This window comes from Pseudorca crassidens, chromosome 2 (genome assembly GCF_039906515.1).
Source record: "Pseudorca crassidens isolate mPseCra1 chromosome 2, mPseCra1.hap1, whole genome shotgun sequence".
In the NCBI taxonomy this organism is placed as follows: Eukaryota; Metazoa; Chordata; class Mammalia; order Artiodactyla; family Delphinidae; genus Pseudorca; species Pseudorca crassidens.
The window spans coordinates 115,245,611-115,261,865 of NC_090297.1; the positions used below are offsets into that span (position 1 = coordinate 115,245,611).

The window sequence follows — 16,255 nt, forward strand, 5'->3', positions numbered from 1 at the left end:
TTGAACAGGGCTGGAACAGGGCAGTGTGGAATTTCCATGACGTAACTGTAACACCTGTCAACTGAACAAAGACAAAGGCTTGTCCTTTCCTGGATGTCCTCTCCACCTGGGACCTAGTGTCTCTTTTGCATATAGGTTCACTGCAGGCTGGCAAATTCAGGCTTTGAGCTCTTAGCCTGATTCTTCCTGCTTTCTGTAGACTTTGGTTACTAAGAAGGTGGGGATGCCCATGAACCAGGTACCTTACCTTCCACTGAGTGATACATTCAGGTCACCTCTTTCCTCAAATAAGACTGGGTTGGCCATCTGTGGAGTACCATTTGAAGATGACATGCTACTCAGTACTGAGGCCCTGTCCCTCCTTCTGGGGGATGTTATTCATTGTTTTTGTAAGAATCCTGGAGGTCTGCCTCATTGTGACCCTCCCCGCAACTATCACCTCTCCCCACTCCTCCAAACACTCTCAAAAGCTAGTAAGTAGCACCATACACACACACACACACACACACACACACACACACACACACTCTTGGTCTCACAGAAGGGCAGAGATCATTAACTTGACCCATTGCTTCTCAAAGGTGCTCATATGCCCAGTCCTGTCCAAGGGACTTCAGAAGGGCTCAGTCAACAGACCAAAACCCCTCCTTGAGTGGCCCTTGGGTGGGGAGTCCCTGATTTGCATGAGCCAAAGCCCACAAGTCTAGCCCAGGTGCAACTCACTGATGAATTTGGACTTGGAAATATGACATTTTTGAAACAGGAGAAAAAGAGAACTAACATTTACTGTGTGCCCTTAGATGCCAAGTGTGACGCTAGGCCCTCAGAGACACACACACAGCACTGGGCCTGTAAATCACTCAGGAAAGCTGGAGATAAACATGCATCGTAAAATGCATAAATGCTCTTTGTGGGAGATTTGTTTCTTTTATAATTAACAAGGCTCTTCTTGAAATCCTGACTTGGGGACCCTGAATTTGAACCACTGAGTCCCAGAAAAGCAGTGTGACCTCTGAACATGAAGTGTGTCCACAGGTACATCAGAGACTCCTTTGCCACCAGGTGTTCACCCAGAAATTCTAAGGTTATTTCCAGTAACCCAAGGCTCCAACACCTATCCTCTGCCCCTCTCACTTATTCCTCAGGGACCACACCCTCCTCATGGGATCCCAGACATCATCTTCATACCTCCTCCCAGGCCTGCTGCCCTTTCAACCCTCATGACCCTTGTTCTCTCCATCCTGGGGAACCCCAGGCCTGCTAGACAGTCCCAATCCCTCTCCAGGGACTTTCAAATCTGGTACCCTCTGCATTCATTCATTCATTCATTCATTTGCAAATGTTTGTTGAGTACCTATGAGTGACCCAGAGCCCCAGTAACAAGACAAGGACTTGTAGGCTCAGGACATTAGGTGACTTACACATTGTCACCCTGCTGGTCAGAGGCAGAACGCGTACCATAACCTGTTATCTGGCCTCCTCACCAATGGTTTTCCCACATCACATCCCACAATCCCCAGCCCATGGAGGCCCCAGACCGGTGGGAGGGGGAAGAAGGTTGGGACAGCCCTTCTCCCCACCTCCTCTGCTCAGCACCAGATCACATTTCCAATCGCTATCGACCCCACCCCTAATTTCTCTTTTGGACCCCCCTCAGGACTTCCCTTGCCTCTTCCAGGGGTGTCATCCCCGCTCCTGGGCCTTCCTGACCCCAGACCCAACTTCTGTCAGTCTCCCAGATGCCCACTTTCCCAGATTAGAACCCCAACCCAACTGAGGACACATGAGGCCCCCATCCGAGGTTCTCCTCCACACCCGGGACCTCACCATCTCAGCCGCACTCTCTAACTCCGCTCCTCCACCGCCTCCGCCACCGACTGCACCACCGACGCTTGGTGTTGACGCGTTACCGTAGTAACCAAGAGCCCGCGTTCTCCGGCCCGGGCCCCGCCCCCTCCCGGCCCCGGCCCCGGCCCCGCCCCTCCGCTCTGATCCGCTCCGGCTGGTAGACGCGGCGCGCTGTGGCTTTAGAAACACGAACCCCACCCTCTGACCGTTCCCGCCGGCGCTCGAGCGGGAGCTTTGGCTCTGAAAGACTGTCCCGCCCTGGCGCGCCCCGCTCTTCACTTAGCTTTGGCTGAACTCTTGGGTCAGGACCCAAACCGTCAAGGTCCTAGCATTGGCCCAGGGGGTCTGACTTGCTGGCAGCCACTCCAGGAGCCAGGCCCAGGGTCACGGTTTTTCCCCTACACCCCATCTAGGTTACCATGGTAACCGTTGCCCCAGTGCTTGTGAGGGGCCAAGCCAAACGCTGATGAGAATTTAGTCTGCAGAGAAGCAATCAGGATCAGACGAAACAAGTTTCACAGCAGCAGAGAGTCTGGTTAGACCAAAGAAAGAACTTCCAGCCGTGAGGATGTGTATGTAGTTTCAGGAGCATTTCCTTAAACTGTGGGCCTCAGACCTCCAGCTCTGAATCGCCTGGAAGAGTTTATTAAAAATGAAATGTAGACCCTACTAGAGTATCTGAATCGAAATCTATGGACCTGGCTTTAGGGAACCTGCCTTTTAATGCTTCCCAGTTTGTATGTACTGTTCTGGAAAGCCTTTTAGGAGTTTTATGATTTTCCCAATTTGGTTTGGCACCTATACCTCCCAACCTGCAGGGACAAGATTGGACTTACCCCACAGCTGTGCCTGCTCCGGGCCTCACAAAGCCTTCCCACAAGACCGAGTCCTTTTGTTTTTTTCTCCAGTGCTGATAAACTGAACTCTTAGACCAAAAAGAAGTGGTGACTTCGGTTCTGAGCTACTTTCCCACGCCCAAACCTCTCTCCACAGCCCACCTTTCTGGGGCTTACTCCAACCTGACTTTTGTGTTGTAAAGCCAGTTACTGCCTCCTCGGACATACTCAGGGCTGAAGGATCGGCTGCAGAGCTAGGGTGGTTGAGGGCTGTTTACAAGCTCCAGGGGAGTGGGGGAAGGGAGACCAGGTCACCTCCAGTTGTTTTTAAAAGGGCTTAACTCCGGCAAGCTTCACATTCCTTCCCTGGATTTTCCAGCCTTATCTCCTTTGGGATCCTCAGAAGGACAAGTTAGGGGGTGGGGCGGGCAGAAAGTGTTGGAGGTGGGATCAGAGGGAGGGAGAAGCCAGGGTAGCTACCATACAGGTGCTGGCACGATCCTCCCGGCTTGAGAGTGAGGGAAGGGCTTTTCTGTTCCTGGCACCGTTCTTTCCCCAGCCTCTTCGTAGCAACCCAGAGAGGAGGGAAGATGAAGTAACCAGTCCCCTGTGGATTGGATGCTTCCCCTATGTTTTCCACCCAGTTCTCACAGCCACATCTCTATGGGGTAGTTATTATCCCCATCACCAAAGAAAAAACTGAGACCAAGAGAGATAACTGTCCAAACTCAAAAGTTAGTGTTCTTTTCTCAACTCAGGCTGCTTCTCTGAAGGAAAGGTGTGAGGTTGAGGCAGAAGGGAGGGGGATGACCAAATGCAGAGTAAGGGAATTGCTTCCCAGGCTTTTGTTTGAATTTACCTCAAAGCTATCAGTGCTTAAACTTCAGGTCTCCCATTTGCCTGAGCCCCTTGAGAAAGTAAGTTGAGGGAATTCCCTGGTGGTCCAGTGGTTAGGACTCCGCGCTTCTATTGCACAGGGCACAGGTTTGATTCCTGGTCAGGGAACTAAAATCCTGCATGCTGCGCGGCACGGCCAAAAAAAAGTAAGCTGAATTAAGCATACATTTTACATTTACATACATTTAATGAAACAGGTTTGTGTGGTTCTCCACCACTTACACAGATAGTTAAGTTGCTGCCAGCTGTCCAGGTGGAGGAGCGGCTGCCTGGAACACTCCTTCCACCAAGCCACTATGCCACCTCACCTGATGTCAGGACAGGAGGGACTGGCCATAATCTCCATGGGAATATGTGCTACGCTGCTCACGCCAAGAGTATTTGCAAAGTGGAGGAAAAACAAGGTTTGAAATGAACAAAGCCAGAAGTCCCTCTGTGAAAAGATTCTAAGCCTCTGTTATGTAAAACTGTAAGTGAGTATTCTGTTCTTATCAAGACCTGGTCAAACTGAAGTTCTCTCTGGCCTGGAAGAGACCCAGTGATGCAACATATGTAATTATAAACACAATATGCATCTCATCAGAGAAAAAAAGCTGCCTTCAAAGGACCTAAACTCATTGACTACTTCTGTTTTTCCAACAGTGATAGGTTTTCTTTTCGACTTCTAGATAATTTTAAACACACATGCTTACTTGGATTTTTCTAGGTATAATGAGATGGTCTTTCCATTTGAAAACTCTTCAAGCCTTGTGTATTCGTTTTCTACCACTGCTGCAGCAACTTACCACAAACTTAGTGGTTTAAAACAACATAAAGTTATTATCTTACAATTCTGGAGTTCAACAAGGGTCTTACTGGGTAAAAACCAGGTGTCGGCAGGGTTGCATTCCTTGCTAAGGCTCTAGGCTGAATCCTTTATCTAGAGTTTCTAGAGGCCACTCATGTTCCTTGGTTTATGACCCCCTTCCTCCATCTTTAAAGCCAGTAACATTGTGGGATTTCCCTGGTGGTCCAGTGGTTAAGACTCCACTCTCCCAATGCAGGGGGCCTGAGTTACATCCTGATCAGGGATATAGGTCTCCCATGCTGCAACGAAGATCCCGCTCGCAGCAACGAAGATCCCACATGCCGCAACTAAAACCCGGTGCAGCTAAATAAATAAATTAATTTAAAAATTAAAAAAAAAAAAGCCAGTAACACTGCATCTCTCTGAGCACTCCACCCTAGTCGCATCTCGTTCTGGGAAAGGTTCCCTGAGTTTTAGACTTGTGATTAGGTTGGGTCCACCTGGATAATCCAAGGTAATCCCCCCATCTCAGGGTCCCTAATCTAACCATATCTGCAGAGTCCCTTTTGCCTGTAGGTAAATATTCACAGTTCTGGGAATTAAGAGGTGGACATTCGCAGGAGGGGAGGTGGTGCACTGTTCTGCCTCCCACACCTTGCTACATAACAGTGATATTTTAATGATCTATAATATATTCTCAAAAAGTTGAAACAACTTACATATGCCTTTCTAAACTGCTTTCTGGAAAGTGTCTTTAAAAATTAAATAATACAGGGCTTCTCTGGTGGCACAATGGTAGAGAGTCCGCCTGCCGATGCAGGGGACGCGGGTTCGTGCCCCGGTCCGGGAAGATCCCACATGCTGCGGAGCGGCTAGGCCTGTGAATCATGGCCGCTGAGCCTGTGCGTCCGGAGCCTGTGCTCCGCAACGGGAGAGGCCACAACAGTGAGAGGCCTGCATACAGAAAAAAAAAAAAAAAAAATTTAAATAATACAGACTTCCCTGGTGGCGCAGTGGTTAAGAATCCACCTGCCAATGCAGGGGACACGGGTTTGAGCCCTGGTCCAGGAAGATCCCACATGCCGCAGAGCAACTAAGCCTGTGCGCCACAACTACTGAAGCCTGAGCACCTAGAGCCCACAAGCCACAACTACGGAAGCCCGCACACATAGAGCCCGTGCTCTGCAACAAGAGAAGACACCGCAATGAGAAGCCCGCGCTCTGCAACGAAGAGTAGACCCCGCTCGCCACAACCAGAGAAAACTTGCATGCAGCAACAAAGACCCAACGCAGCCAGAAAGAAAGAAAGAGTACATTTTCTTCTTTTGTCAACTTTACAAGTATGTATTAAAGGATGGAAAATTTACTGAAAAATTAATGGGTTTATTCCACACAGCAAAGGAAACCATCAACAAAAGGAAAAGGCAACCTACCAAATGGGAGAAAATATTTGCAAATCATATATCTGATAAGGGTAAATATTCAAAGTGTGTAAAGAACTCATACAACTCAACAGCCAAAAAAAAATTGAAAAATGGGTAGAGGATCTGAATAGAGATTTTTCCAGAGAAGACATACATACAGCCAACAGGTACATGAAAAGATGCTCAATGTCACTAATCATCAGGAAAATGCAAATCAAAACCACAATGAGCTATCACCTCATAACTGTTAGAATGGCTATTATCAAAAAGACAGGAAATAGCAAGTGTTAGCGAGGATGTGGAGAGAGGGGAATCCCTGTGCACTGTTGGTAGGAATGTAAACTGGTGCAGTCTCTGTGGAAAACAGTATGAAGGTTCCTCAAAAAAATTAAAAATAGAACTACCATATGATCCAGCAATTTCACTTCTGGGTATTTATTCAAAAGAAACAAAAACACTACTCAAAAAGATATATGCACCCCATATTCACTGCAGCAATAGCCAAGACATGGAAGGAATCTAAACGTCCATCAATGGACAAAGGAAATGTGGCGTATATATACAGTGGAATATTATTTAGTCATGAAAAAGACTGAAATCTTTCTATTTGCAACAATATGGATGGCTCTTGAGGGCATTATGCTAAGTAAAATAAGTCAAATAGAGAAAGAGAAATACTGTGTGGTATCACTTATATGTGAAATCTAAAAAAAGACACATAGGTTCAGAGAACAGACTGGTGATTGCCAGAGGCAGGGCAGGGGGTCAAAAAGTACAAACTTCTAGTTATAAAATAAATAAGTCCTGGGACTTCCAGGGCAGTCCGGTGGTTAAGACTCCATGCTTCCACTGCAGGGGGTGCAGTTTCAATCCCTCGATGGGGAACTAAGATGCCATATGCCATGCAGCATGGCCAAAATATTAAAAAAATAAATTAATTAAATTAAATTTAAAAGTCCTGGGGATATAATGTACAGCATGGTAACTGTAGTTAGTAATATTGTATTGTATATTTGAAAGTTGCTAAGAGAGTAGATCTTAAAAGTTTTCATCATAAGAAAAAAATGTGTGGTGATAAATTATTGTGGTGATCATTTCACAATATATACAAATATTGAATCATTGTATTGTACACCCGAAACTAATACAATGTTATATGTCAATTATATTTCAATAAAAGATATTAATGGGTTTATGAAACACAAATAATAAAAATGAACCATGAATCAGTAGAAATTGTTTTGAAATTGAGAAGCAAATTGAAACAAAAATTTTCAGATTACCAGAAAAGGTAATTCAATAAGAGGGATAGACAAATTCTGAACAGAATAAACAAGCACTTGGATTGTTTAATAATCCAACTAACAAGGGGAAGAAAATTGTATGAACATATTGGGGAAATATTAACTTTCTTGTTGATTTGATATAAAAGATTGACACTGATGGAGATTGCATAAAACACATTAGTACACTAAAATGAGGACTTATGACAATCGGGTAAATGAGTGTCATCAACTCAAAGAACACTTAAGATTAATTACTGAAGGACTTCCCTGGTGGTCCAGTGGGTAAGACTCCGTACTCCCAATGCAGGGGGCCCAGTTTCGATCCCTGGTCAGGCAACTAGATCCCACACGCAAGCCGCAGCTAAGAGTCCACATGGCACAACAAAGCTCCCGTGTGCCGCAACTAAGACCCGGCACGGTCTAAATTAAAAAAAAAAAAAAAAAAAAAAAATTAATTACTGGACAATCTCCTGAAATTCTACAGCTCATATAAGAGAGAAATTTCAGAGATTTTTCCCAAATGTGACAACAATCAAAAAATTGATACAACAAGAAGCTGTGAAATGAAACATTCTAATCTATCGATAATAAAAGTGTTGATCAAAATCATGCCAGAGGAAAAAAACTGAATTATTATTCTGTTCTCCATATAAAGTAATATTATAAAATCTTTATCGTGTGAAGAGACAAAGAATAAGCTGCCCAAAAAAAAGGTAAGGGCGAAAACTATTTTAGACTTGTTTCAGGCAGTGAATTCATACGAATCTTATGTCACTCTTCCAGATGTTATGATGTTTATAGTATTTGCCAGATTTTTATTTTTTAAATTTTTTTGCCACACCGCACGGCACGTGGGATCTTAGTTTCCCAACCAGGGATGGAACCCGTGCCCCCTGCAGTGGAAGCACGGAGTCTTAACCACTGGACCGCTAGGGAAATCCCTACCAGATTTTCTTTTTTAATGTATAATTTGTTGTGACATTATTCTAGTTCAATGTTTACTCCTGTCATTAATTTTGTTTTGTTTTTCTTAAAAGGAGCTTCCAAAATTGTATAAGCTTCAGGTCTCACAAAACCCAGTTCCACCTCTGAGAAGGGAGGAGGCAACCTTTCCCGTCTCAGCGATTGGCTCAATTGCCCAGCCGTGTCCGGTGGGTGTGGGCGGATTGCCCTCGCTCTCACCTCCCGACCTCAGCCACGCTCAGCCCTCTCCTCCCCTCACCAGCCTGTTCCACCTTCTCCCCTCTGCCCTTCCTCTTCTTCCTGTCTCTTCTATTCGCTGTGCACCTTTGGGGGCTTCCTCCTTCTAGCCCAGTCCTTAAGCTGTCATTTCACTCTCCTCCTGTGCTCTGTCTCATTTTCAGCATTCTCATTGCCTAGCAAGCCGAGGGATGAGAACAACGGGTGGCGGGGGAGGGAGGTTTAAGAGGCTGGCTGCTGCCACCTGAGGAAGAGGACAGGTCCAGATTATCCGCCTAACCCTAACTCCACCTCTGGCTGCCTGACGCTTCCTACCAGATCGCCACTCCCAGAGAAGTCTCAGAGTAAACCCAGGATTGCTGGCCAGGAGCCAGGAGCCCAGATCCCGCAGAGTTGCTGGGTGCCTCGGAGCTGGGAGCAGAGCCCAGGGGCTGGGCTGGGTCCCGCAGGTTCTCCTCACCCTACCGGGCCTTGGGGCGCTGGGTCAGGCAGGCCTCACCCTGCCGTTCTCCTGAGATGCTCCCCACATTGGCTGAGGCAGGAGGGATAGGAATTTTGACTCTGTGATGAACAAGCACGTTTAAATGGGAGGAGCCTGGGAGACGGGACCCAGAGGAGCCATTTGGTTAAAATGAAAACTCTGGCCTCTCACTAGAGCATGTCTCCTAAGAGCATGAGAAAGGAGACTGATTCCCTTTCTCTCCCTCTCTCTCTCTCTCTCTCTCTCTCTCTCTCTCTCTCTCTCCCTCTCTCTCTGATATGCATTTAGGAACAGGGATCAGAGTTGTGGAGTCTGGATGTGGCATGCAGGGAGCCGGGCCCCACATGGACAAAGGGCAAAAAGATGAGGCTTCCACATTCCCATAGAAGAATTTGTGTTGAGTGCATGGAGGTGTGGGTTAGTGGTGGTCTACTGCTCTCCTGTTTTCTCTGAACTCCTTTGCCGTATATACACATCCTGGCAGTTCTCCAGGATACAGGCCCCAGCTCCTTCCTCTGGACCCACCTCCTTGGGCAGCTTCTACTCCCATCTTAGTGGTGACACCTGCCCATGATGGGAACTCTAGGATGCCCGTCAGGTCTCAGTAAATCATCATTTCCTAGGCTGTTCAGAGCCCCCAATTCTATCTAAGGCAGACTGGAAGGTGCTCTCCCATGACTTGTGCTCCTGGGGCAGCGCAGTGAAGAAGGAAAGTAGTGACTGATTTTGGAGCCAGACCAACAGACTTGGACCCCTGTCACCATTACTTATAGCTGAGAGACCTTAGGTGAACTGCATAACCACCTGGGCCTTGTTTCCTCATCTGCGCAGTGGGTAATAGCCCAAAAGAGAGGCTCTGGGAAGAGCAGACCAGGCTGGAAAATCAGTTTGCATAGTGCCTGGTGATCTTCTTCCCTTTTCCTTCCCACAGAGCAGGGAGATACTGGGGGCGGGCGGGAAGAATGTCTTTTGTCCTCAGTGTCATATAAACGACCAGGAGTCAGACTGTAAATCCTCTAAGTTGCAAAGGATGCCTGAGAGACCGTTTCACAGCCCCCTTCTTCCTGGAATACTTGAACTATCAAAATTGCCTCAAGTCTCTCTAAAACACAGTATGGCTTAAAAGATAAATAAATACTTAAATGCATGAATTATTTTCCTCCAGGAATTTGCTGCCTTCCTGCTTTCTTCCAAACTCTCTCTCTCTTTCCCATTCTTCAAAACTGTAGAGCCTTCCTGCTACAACCTGAGAGACTGGGCAAGGGACAGGGATGGAGAAGAGAGTTTGAGGAACAAGAAGAAATTTGGGGCCAAGGAGAAAGATAGTGAGCATGAGGGAAAGAGTTGGGGTGGAGCGGAGCTGGGGGAGGAAGATGGTTAGGGTGGGAGTGGAAGTGGAAGCCGTGACAGAGACAGCCCCCTGCTGGTCATACATCCCCATTTCCTCAACATCCCCACCTGGCCACATTCCCACTGGGCAGATAACCCTCAGACCAAGGAGAAAGTCGTCAACAAATCTGCAGCCTCCCCTACTTCTTCTTCAAAATCTCATCACCCTCCTGCCCGCCCCAGGTCCTTGGGCCAGTGTCGCCCTGGTGCCCTGCACACGTCTCCACACACCTGGCACCAGCTTCCCCTCCTACGTGACCAGCACGGCCCTGGACTGGGTGGCGGATGCTGAGATAAGACCAAGGAGGGGAAAACCACCCAAGCCAGGAAGTTACACAGCCTGGTTCCCCCGGCAACCCAGCCACAGTCACCAAACAGTACAGCGTGGGGCGGGGAGGCGGGGGGGACAACTCCCGTTCAAGGCGTAGCCAGGGCTGGCTCAGACCTCAGTTTTCTTGTTGGAGAAACTTCTCTCTCCAAATCCCCTAGGGCAGTGTTGCCGCCTAAGAATTATGGGGGAAGCCAGTTTGAAATGCAAATTCAAGACACCACCCCCATCACCTCCACCACAGATTCCCGGCCTAATAGGTCTAATAGGACTAACTAGAATCTGCATTTCTAACCAGTACCCCAGGGGATTCCAATGCTCACAGTCTTAGAGGGTAGCTGGGTTGGGGGAAAATACAGGATGGGACCTACAGTCAGCCCATCCCCAGGGATGCCTGACATGGGTATTTTCAACACCCGGCGACTGACCAGGAGTCCACAGACCTGAATTCTAGTACATGCAGAACCAATTCAAAACCATGAACTTGGGCTGAGCTCCTCTGGGCCTGCTACTAATGTTCTGAGAACTATGAGCCATCTGAAGACACATAAGGTGTGCTTTCTACTCTCAAGATCCCTGGGACCCTGGCCCATCACTTTCAGTCTCTCGGTTTCAGTTTGTCTCTTCTCCCCAAAGGGTATAAAAATATTCAAGCCTTCCCAAGAGGTGACAAGTCTCCCTGGAATTAATAGATATGGAAATGCCTTGAAAATACAACTCTCAGCTACTCTCCTGGGGGCTGTGGTAGTCTTTATGGCTAGAAGGAAATGGTAGGCTGTCAGAAGGCTCCAAAAAGTCAGGGGACCTTGCGCTTCCCTGGTGGCGCAGTGGTTGAGAGTCCGCCTGCCGATGCAGGGGACGTGGGTTCGTGCCCCGGTCCGGGAAGATCCCACATGCCGCGGAGCGGCTGGGCCCGTGAGCCATGGCCGCAGAGCCTGCGCGTCCGGAGCCTGTGCTCCGCAATGGGAGAGGCCACAACAGTGAGAGGCCCGCGTACTGCAAAAAACAAAAAAGTCAGGGGACCTTCAGGACAGAAACCCCAAGGTGCAAGATCAGGGGCTGGGTTTCTTAGTTCCTTCCTGTGGCTGCCAGATCTTCATTTGCCTTGGAGGGGTGGCAGCTGCAGAGCTGAACTTCCTGCACCTCTTCCTAAGCCAGACCTCTCCCTTCCTCACTGTGGCCCTGGCCTCCACCTACAGAAAAACCATAGTTCATGCTGGCTGCAGGCCGAACCTCTCCCCAGGGTCAGCCACCAAGCCAGGGAGCTCCACGATGTGGTGAGCAATTAGCTTGGACTTCTTCTGCCACAAGATTTAAGTCCCAGTTCAGCCACCTGCTAGGTAGGTTCTGCAAGTTACTTTTGCTCTCTTAGCCTCAGTTTCCTCATCTGTAAAATAGGAGAGAACAACATTCTGTGGTGGTGGTCAAGCCCCTTCTCCTGGATTTCCCATCCTAGCCACAGACACCATTTGCTTAGTGGCTGAATCCAGAAGCCCGTCTTTCTGGATCCCTCGCCCCCTTCTTCAACTCTGCACAGTCAGAGTACTAAACAATTTTGAAATCCAGTCTCTTCTTTCCATCCCCACTGGTCCTCCTTCCCCAGGCCACTCTTGCCTCTGCTGTGACTGCTGCAGTAACCTCCTGGAGTTGGCCTGCCTCACTCACTAGTCTTCTCCAACCCTAGGCCATTCTCTACCCTGCAGCCTCAGGAAATCGGCTAAGTTAAAACCCAACTCTCATCTCCTCATCCCCCTGCTTAAAATCCTTCAATGTCTTCCCCTGCCCTTAATGAAAGGTCCAAAATTATTCATGGACATTGAAGGCCCTCTGAGGATGTGCATTTCTCAGCACCCACCCCTCCGCCCTCTAAACACACCCATTCTACTGTCCAGCCCTGTACATTCCCACCTCCAGCCCACACCCATGCTGCAACTCAGCAGAGACCGGAGACCGCTGTCCTCTTCAACACTACTGGCCTCTCCTTTATGCTTCTAATTATCCTTAAATCCTCAGTTCAGACCTTCCAGAAATCTCCACTGATGCCTCTCCCCGTGAGGCTGGGTTAAGTCCCCTCCTCTGGGTTCTCACCTAGACTTCCCTTAGCACGCCACAAATCACATTATAATTGATTGTCTGCTCTTCTAGTTCCTCCCAGGAGGGCACAAACTGTACTTGTTTTGTTGACTTCTGTATCCTCCAACACCCAGTAGATGCCTCGCCCTGAATAGGTGCTCAATAAATATTTTTTGAAATAATGGAAGAACATATACAGGTCAAGCCCTCAGCAGAGTGACTAACAGAAAAATGGTAGTGAATCATCATCATCTCCATGATGGTTCAGCCCCACACCGAGCTACATTTCTCTCATGGAAACACAACTCAAAATTCAGGCCCTGCCCACAGCGGGGTGAAATGGTGTGACAGCCCCAGCGTTTGGGGAGACGCTTGTATGACCCACTGCCCACCTACCCTCCCCCAGTGATGTTGATCTGTCCCCACCCAATCCCTGGTTCTCACCCTGACTCAGGCTTCTTTGACCACCCCCACTCCAGGCAGGAAAGGAACAGCCCCTTCACCCCCCCCACCCCACCCCCCGCACTGAAACTTGACCTCTGACCACAGAGCCAGTGACTACTCCTTCTTCCGGAGGAGCAATCCCACCCCCACCAACCAGCAGCCCCACTCCCCCCCCCCCCCCCCCCCCCCCCGCAGATCAGGGGAGAGGATCCCTGAGACACATAGCCTCAGCTCACCATGACATCACCACCAACCTCCACCCCAGAAATGACCCAGGGCTGCGGGAGGCTGGCAAGTGATCCTCCCAAAGAGCCCTACTTGCTTTTCTCCAAAGGCACATATCACTGGCTTTCTGAATTATCATGGCTCCTATCCATGTTTTACCTCCCCTACAGGACGAGGTACTTTTTGAGCAAAGAGATCATGTATGAATAATCTTCATAGGCCCCATAAGGCCTGGCATAGGGTAGAACCCCAATAATTGTTGAAGGAATGAATACATGAATGAAAAAATGGGTGTGTATATGAGTGTTCCCAGGCGGAATTGCTCATTTTCCACTTTAAGATGAGACTTGTCCTATTATTGAAGACCTTCCTCCTGACCCTTAAGAGAATCCAGAGGCTAATAACACCTCAGGGTCAAGAGGATCATTTTTCCTTGTTTAACCTAAATTCCTCTAGGTGGACCTTCAGTGCATTTTCTTTTAATCTACCTCCCTAGCCACTGGCACTAAAACTCATTTCTTCACAAGGAGACGGTTACTAATTTACCTTTAGCCTTCTCTTCAACAAATTTAATCCCAGGCCCTTTATTGCTCCCTCCCTGGGGCCCTACTGTCCAGCCCTTTCCCTGTTCCACTGGTCCTTGGGCCTTTTGCCAAGCTCTCAAAGGCCTCTCTGGGCTGCACAGGCAGGAATGGACATATTGTTCTCCAGGGAGCCATGGACAAACACTCAGACGCTTACCCTCTGCCTACACACACCTGACACACACCTCTCTGCACCCCCAGTCCCCAGTCCTTGGTAAACACATACTCACAGGCAGCCTCCACACAAGGTCACAGTTTCATCTCCTCCCACCCGCACCACCGAGCCCTGGCCCTGTGAATTCTCGCACACCTGGACGCACACTCAGTGCACATGAACAGACCGCACAGAACTATACTTTTCCCCTACAGGTCAGCCACACTGTGAACCCCTCCTCCTCCTCCCCCTCCCCTCCCCTCCCCCTAGCCTCCCCTCCCCTCCCCCCTCTTCCTCCTCCCCCTCCCCCTCCTCTTCCTCCTGCCTGCCTTCCTTCTCCAGCTCTCCTTCCCATCAGCCACCATGGGCCAAGTCTACTTTCCCTTTACCTCCACAGTGATCTTCCACTGCAAGGCTGAAGGCAAGGAGTAAATGAACCAATGCTGGCTCCTACCCCTTCCTCCTGCCCTCTTCCCACTTTTTTTCTGCCAAATCCTCAAGCACCTTCCACTTGCCCAGAGCACACAAACCACCCTCCATCCCCTTCCCAACCTCCACTCCTCTGGCTATAGGGAGAACCCGCTTCTCAGCTTTTTACCTTTGAGAAATGAACAATGAGGAAGCATTGGAAACTGACAGGAAATGAGGAAGCATTGGAAACTGAAATGGAAACTGGTTTCATTTCAGATCCGATGACAGGCTGGGTCACTGGGACCCTGGGCTGGCTGGGCACCAGGCCAGGGGATTCGGGAGCATGAGGGCAGTGTGATATTCACTCATTCATTCGTTCATTCAACAAATATTTATCCAGCGCCTACAACACGCCAGGCACTACTGCGCATCAACAAAACCAGCACAAACCTGCCCTTACGGAGTGTACATCCTGTGGGTGGAGACAGAAGATAAATAAGTAAACTACATTAGTATCATGTAGTGATAGGAGAAAGGAGGGAAGGAGGATGGGGTGCAGGCTGAGAGTGGAGTGTGCAATTTTAAACACGGCGGCCAGGGAAGGCAGTATGTTTGAACTGGAAGGTGACATTTGAACAAAGACCTGAAGGAGAGAAAGTAGCCACGGTGACACCTGGAAGGGGAGATTGTTCGGGGCAGCAGGAACCGTCCTGCAGGCGCAGGGTGTTAGGGAACACCAGTGTGGAAAGCCACGGGGAATGAGTTGCTAGGAGATGGCAGGAAAAGGGGTTGCCACTCAGAGAAGCTTTTCCCCCTATTCCCAGGGCTGGGACCCATTCTGGGCTCCAGGGCCTGAAGGAGTGCCAGGAGAGATGAGAGGGGCCAAATTAGGGATGAAACTGTGATTTCACACAGAACAAAATGCTGTAAAGCAAACAGAAAACAAAACAAAATGTTGAGGAGTCAGTGGAGGCCATTTCCAGAAGGAAGGAGCTGAACCTGGAGCGAAGTGGATTAAGGGGAGACGTGGAGGGGCCTCCCAGAGCTTGCCGGTGGGTGGTGGATCCAGCCAGGAGGGAGGTGAGCCCCGTGGCTGAGCACCTCTCAAATCCAGTCCGGCTGGAGCAGCATAGGCTCAGCCAGCTCCCAGCCAGGATGACCTGGGTTCAAAACCCCTCTGCCCACTAAATCCTTATATGGCTTTGGGTGAGTTTCTTGTCCTGGGACCCAGTACGCTCATTTGGGAACGAAATGAGGGAAATAATACAGTCATATCCACCTTGTGGACTAACATGGGAATCTGCTGGGAGAAGACAGTGGTCCTCAGTCTTGGCTCTGTGGTGTGCCGGTCCCAGAAAGTCGTGAGGCCTGTGGCCCATAATTCATAGCTATAGTTAAATCAGAGAAGGGTGCAAATGGTTTGGTTTTTTTAGTTCAAATATCAATGAATTCAATGTTGCGTCTGCAATGACATCACTCTTCCTCACTGGCATTCCACGGAGGCTTCCTGAATGGGAGATAACGGGGTGGAGTGACAGCTAATCCCCGGGGAATTTGCAAATAGGCTGTACCCTATCTTATCTGTGCCACAGCCCAAGGGAGTACAGCAGGCAAGCAAACACCATCTCGCCCATGGCTGGGGCTCGGATAAGGCGGAGAGCCCCTGAGCTGACGGCTAATGTACAGCAGTGGCATGGGGCCTGGCACACAGTAGGTGCTTCTTGGCAGCGGGAACCACAGTGGGGTGGGCGAAAGGAGAATGGAAGCTCTCTTGTTATCCACCACTGCACAATTTGTCACCCTCAGGCACAACGTTGTGCCTTTCCCATCCTTGGGAAATAGAGACACACGGAAGTGGACATGGGGAGAGGGACAGTGGAGGCCAGGT

General features: G+C 49.1%; 1 protein-coding gene across 5 annotated transcripts in view; it reads right to left on the reverse strand.

Moving 5' to 3' along the window:
- The window catches only part of CFAP45 (cilia and flagella associated protein 45), a 41,132-nt gene extending 26,314 nt beyond the window's left edge, over positions 1 to 14,818 (reverse strand). For 2 of the 5 annotated variants that reach the window (XM_067728304.1, XM_067728303.1), the window contains exon 1: positions 1,828 to 1,869. In XM_067728304.1, coding sequence (XP_067584405.1) covers positions 1,828 to 1,830 — 3 coding nt within the window. In that variant the 5' untranslated portion in view covers positions 1,831 to 1,869. Of the gene's footprint in view, positions 1 to 1,827; positions 1,901 to 2,684; positions 2,835 to 14,554 lie in introns of those variants that run through there. The other 3 variants (XM_067728308.1, XM_067728307.1, XM_067728305.1) reach the window with 3 other exon arrangements.
- Positions 14,819 to 16,255: the final 1,437 nt, after the last annotated feature.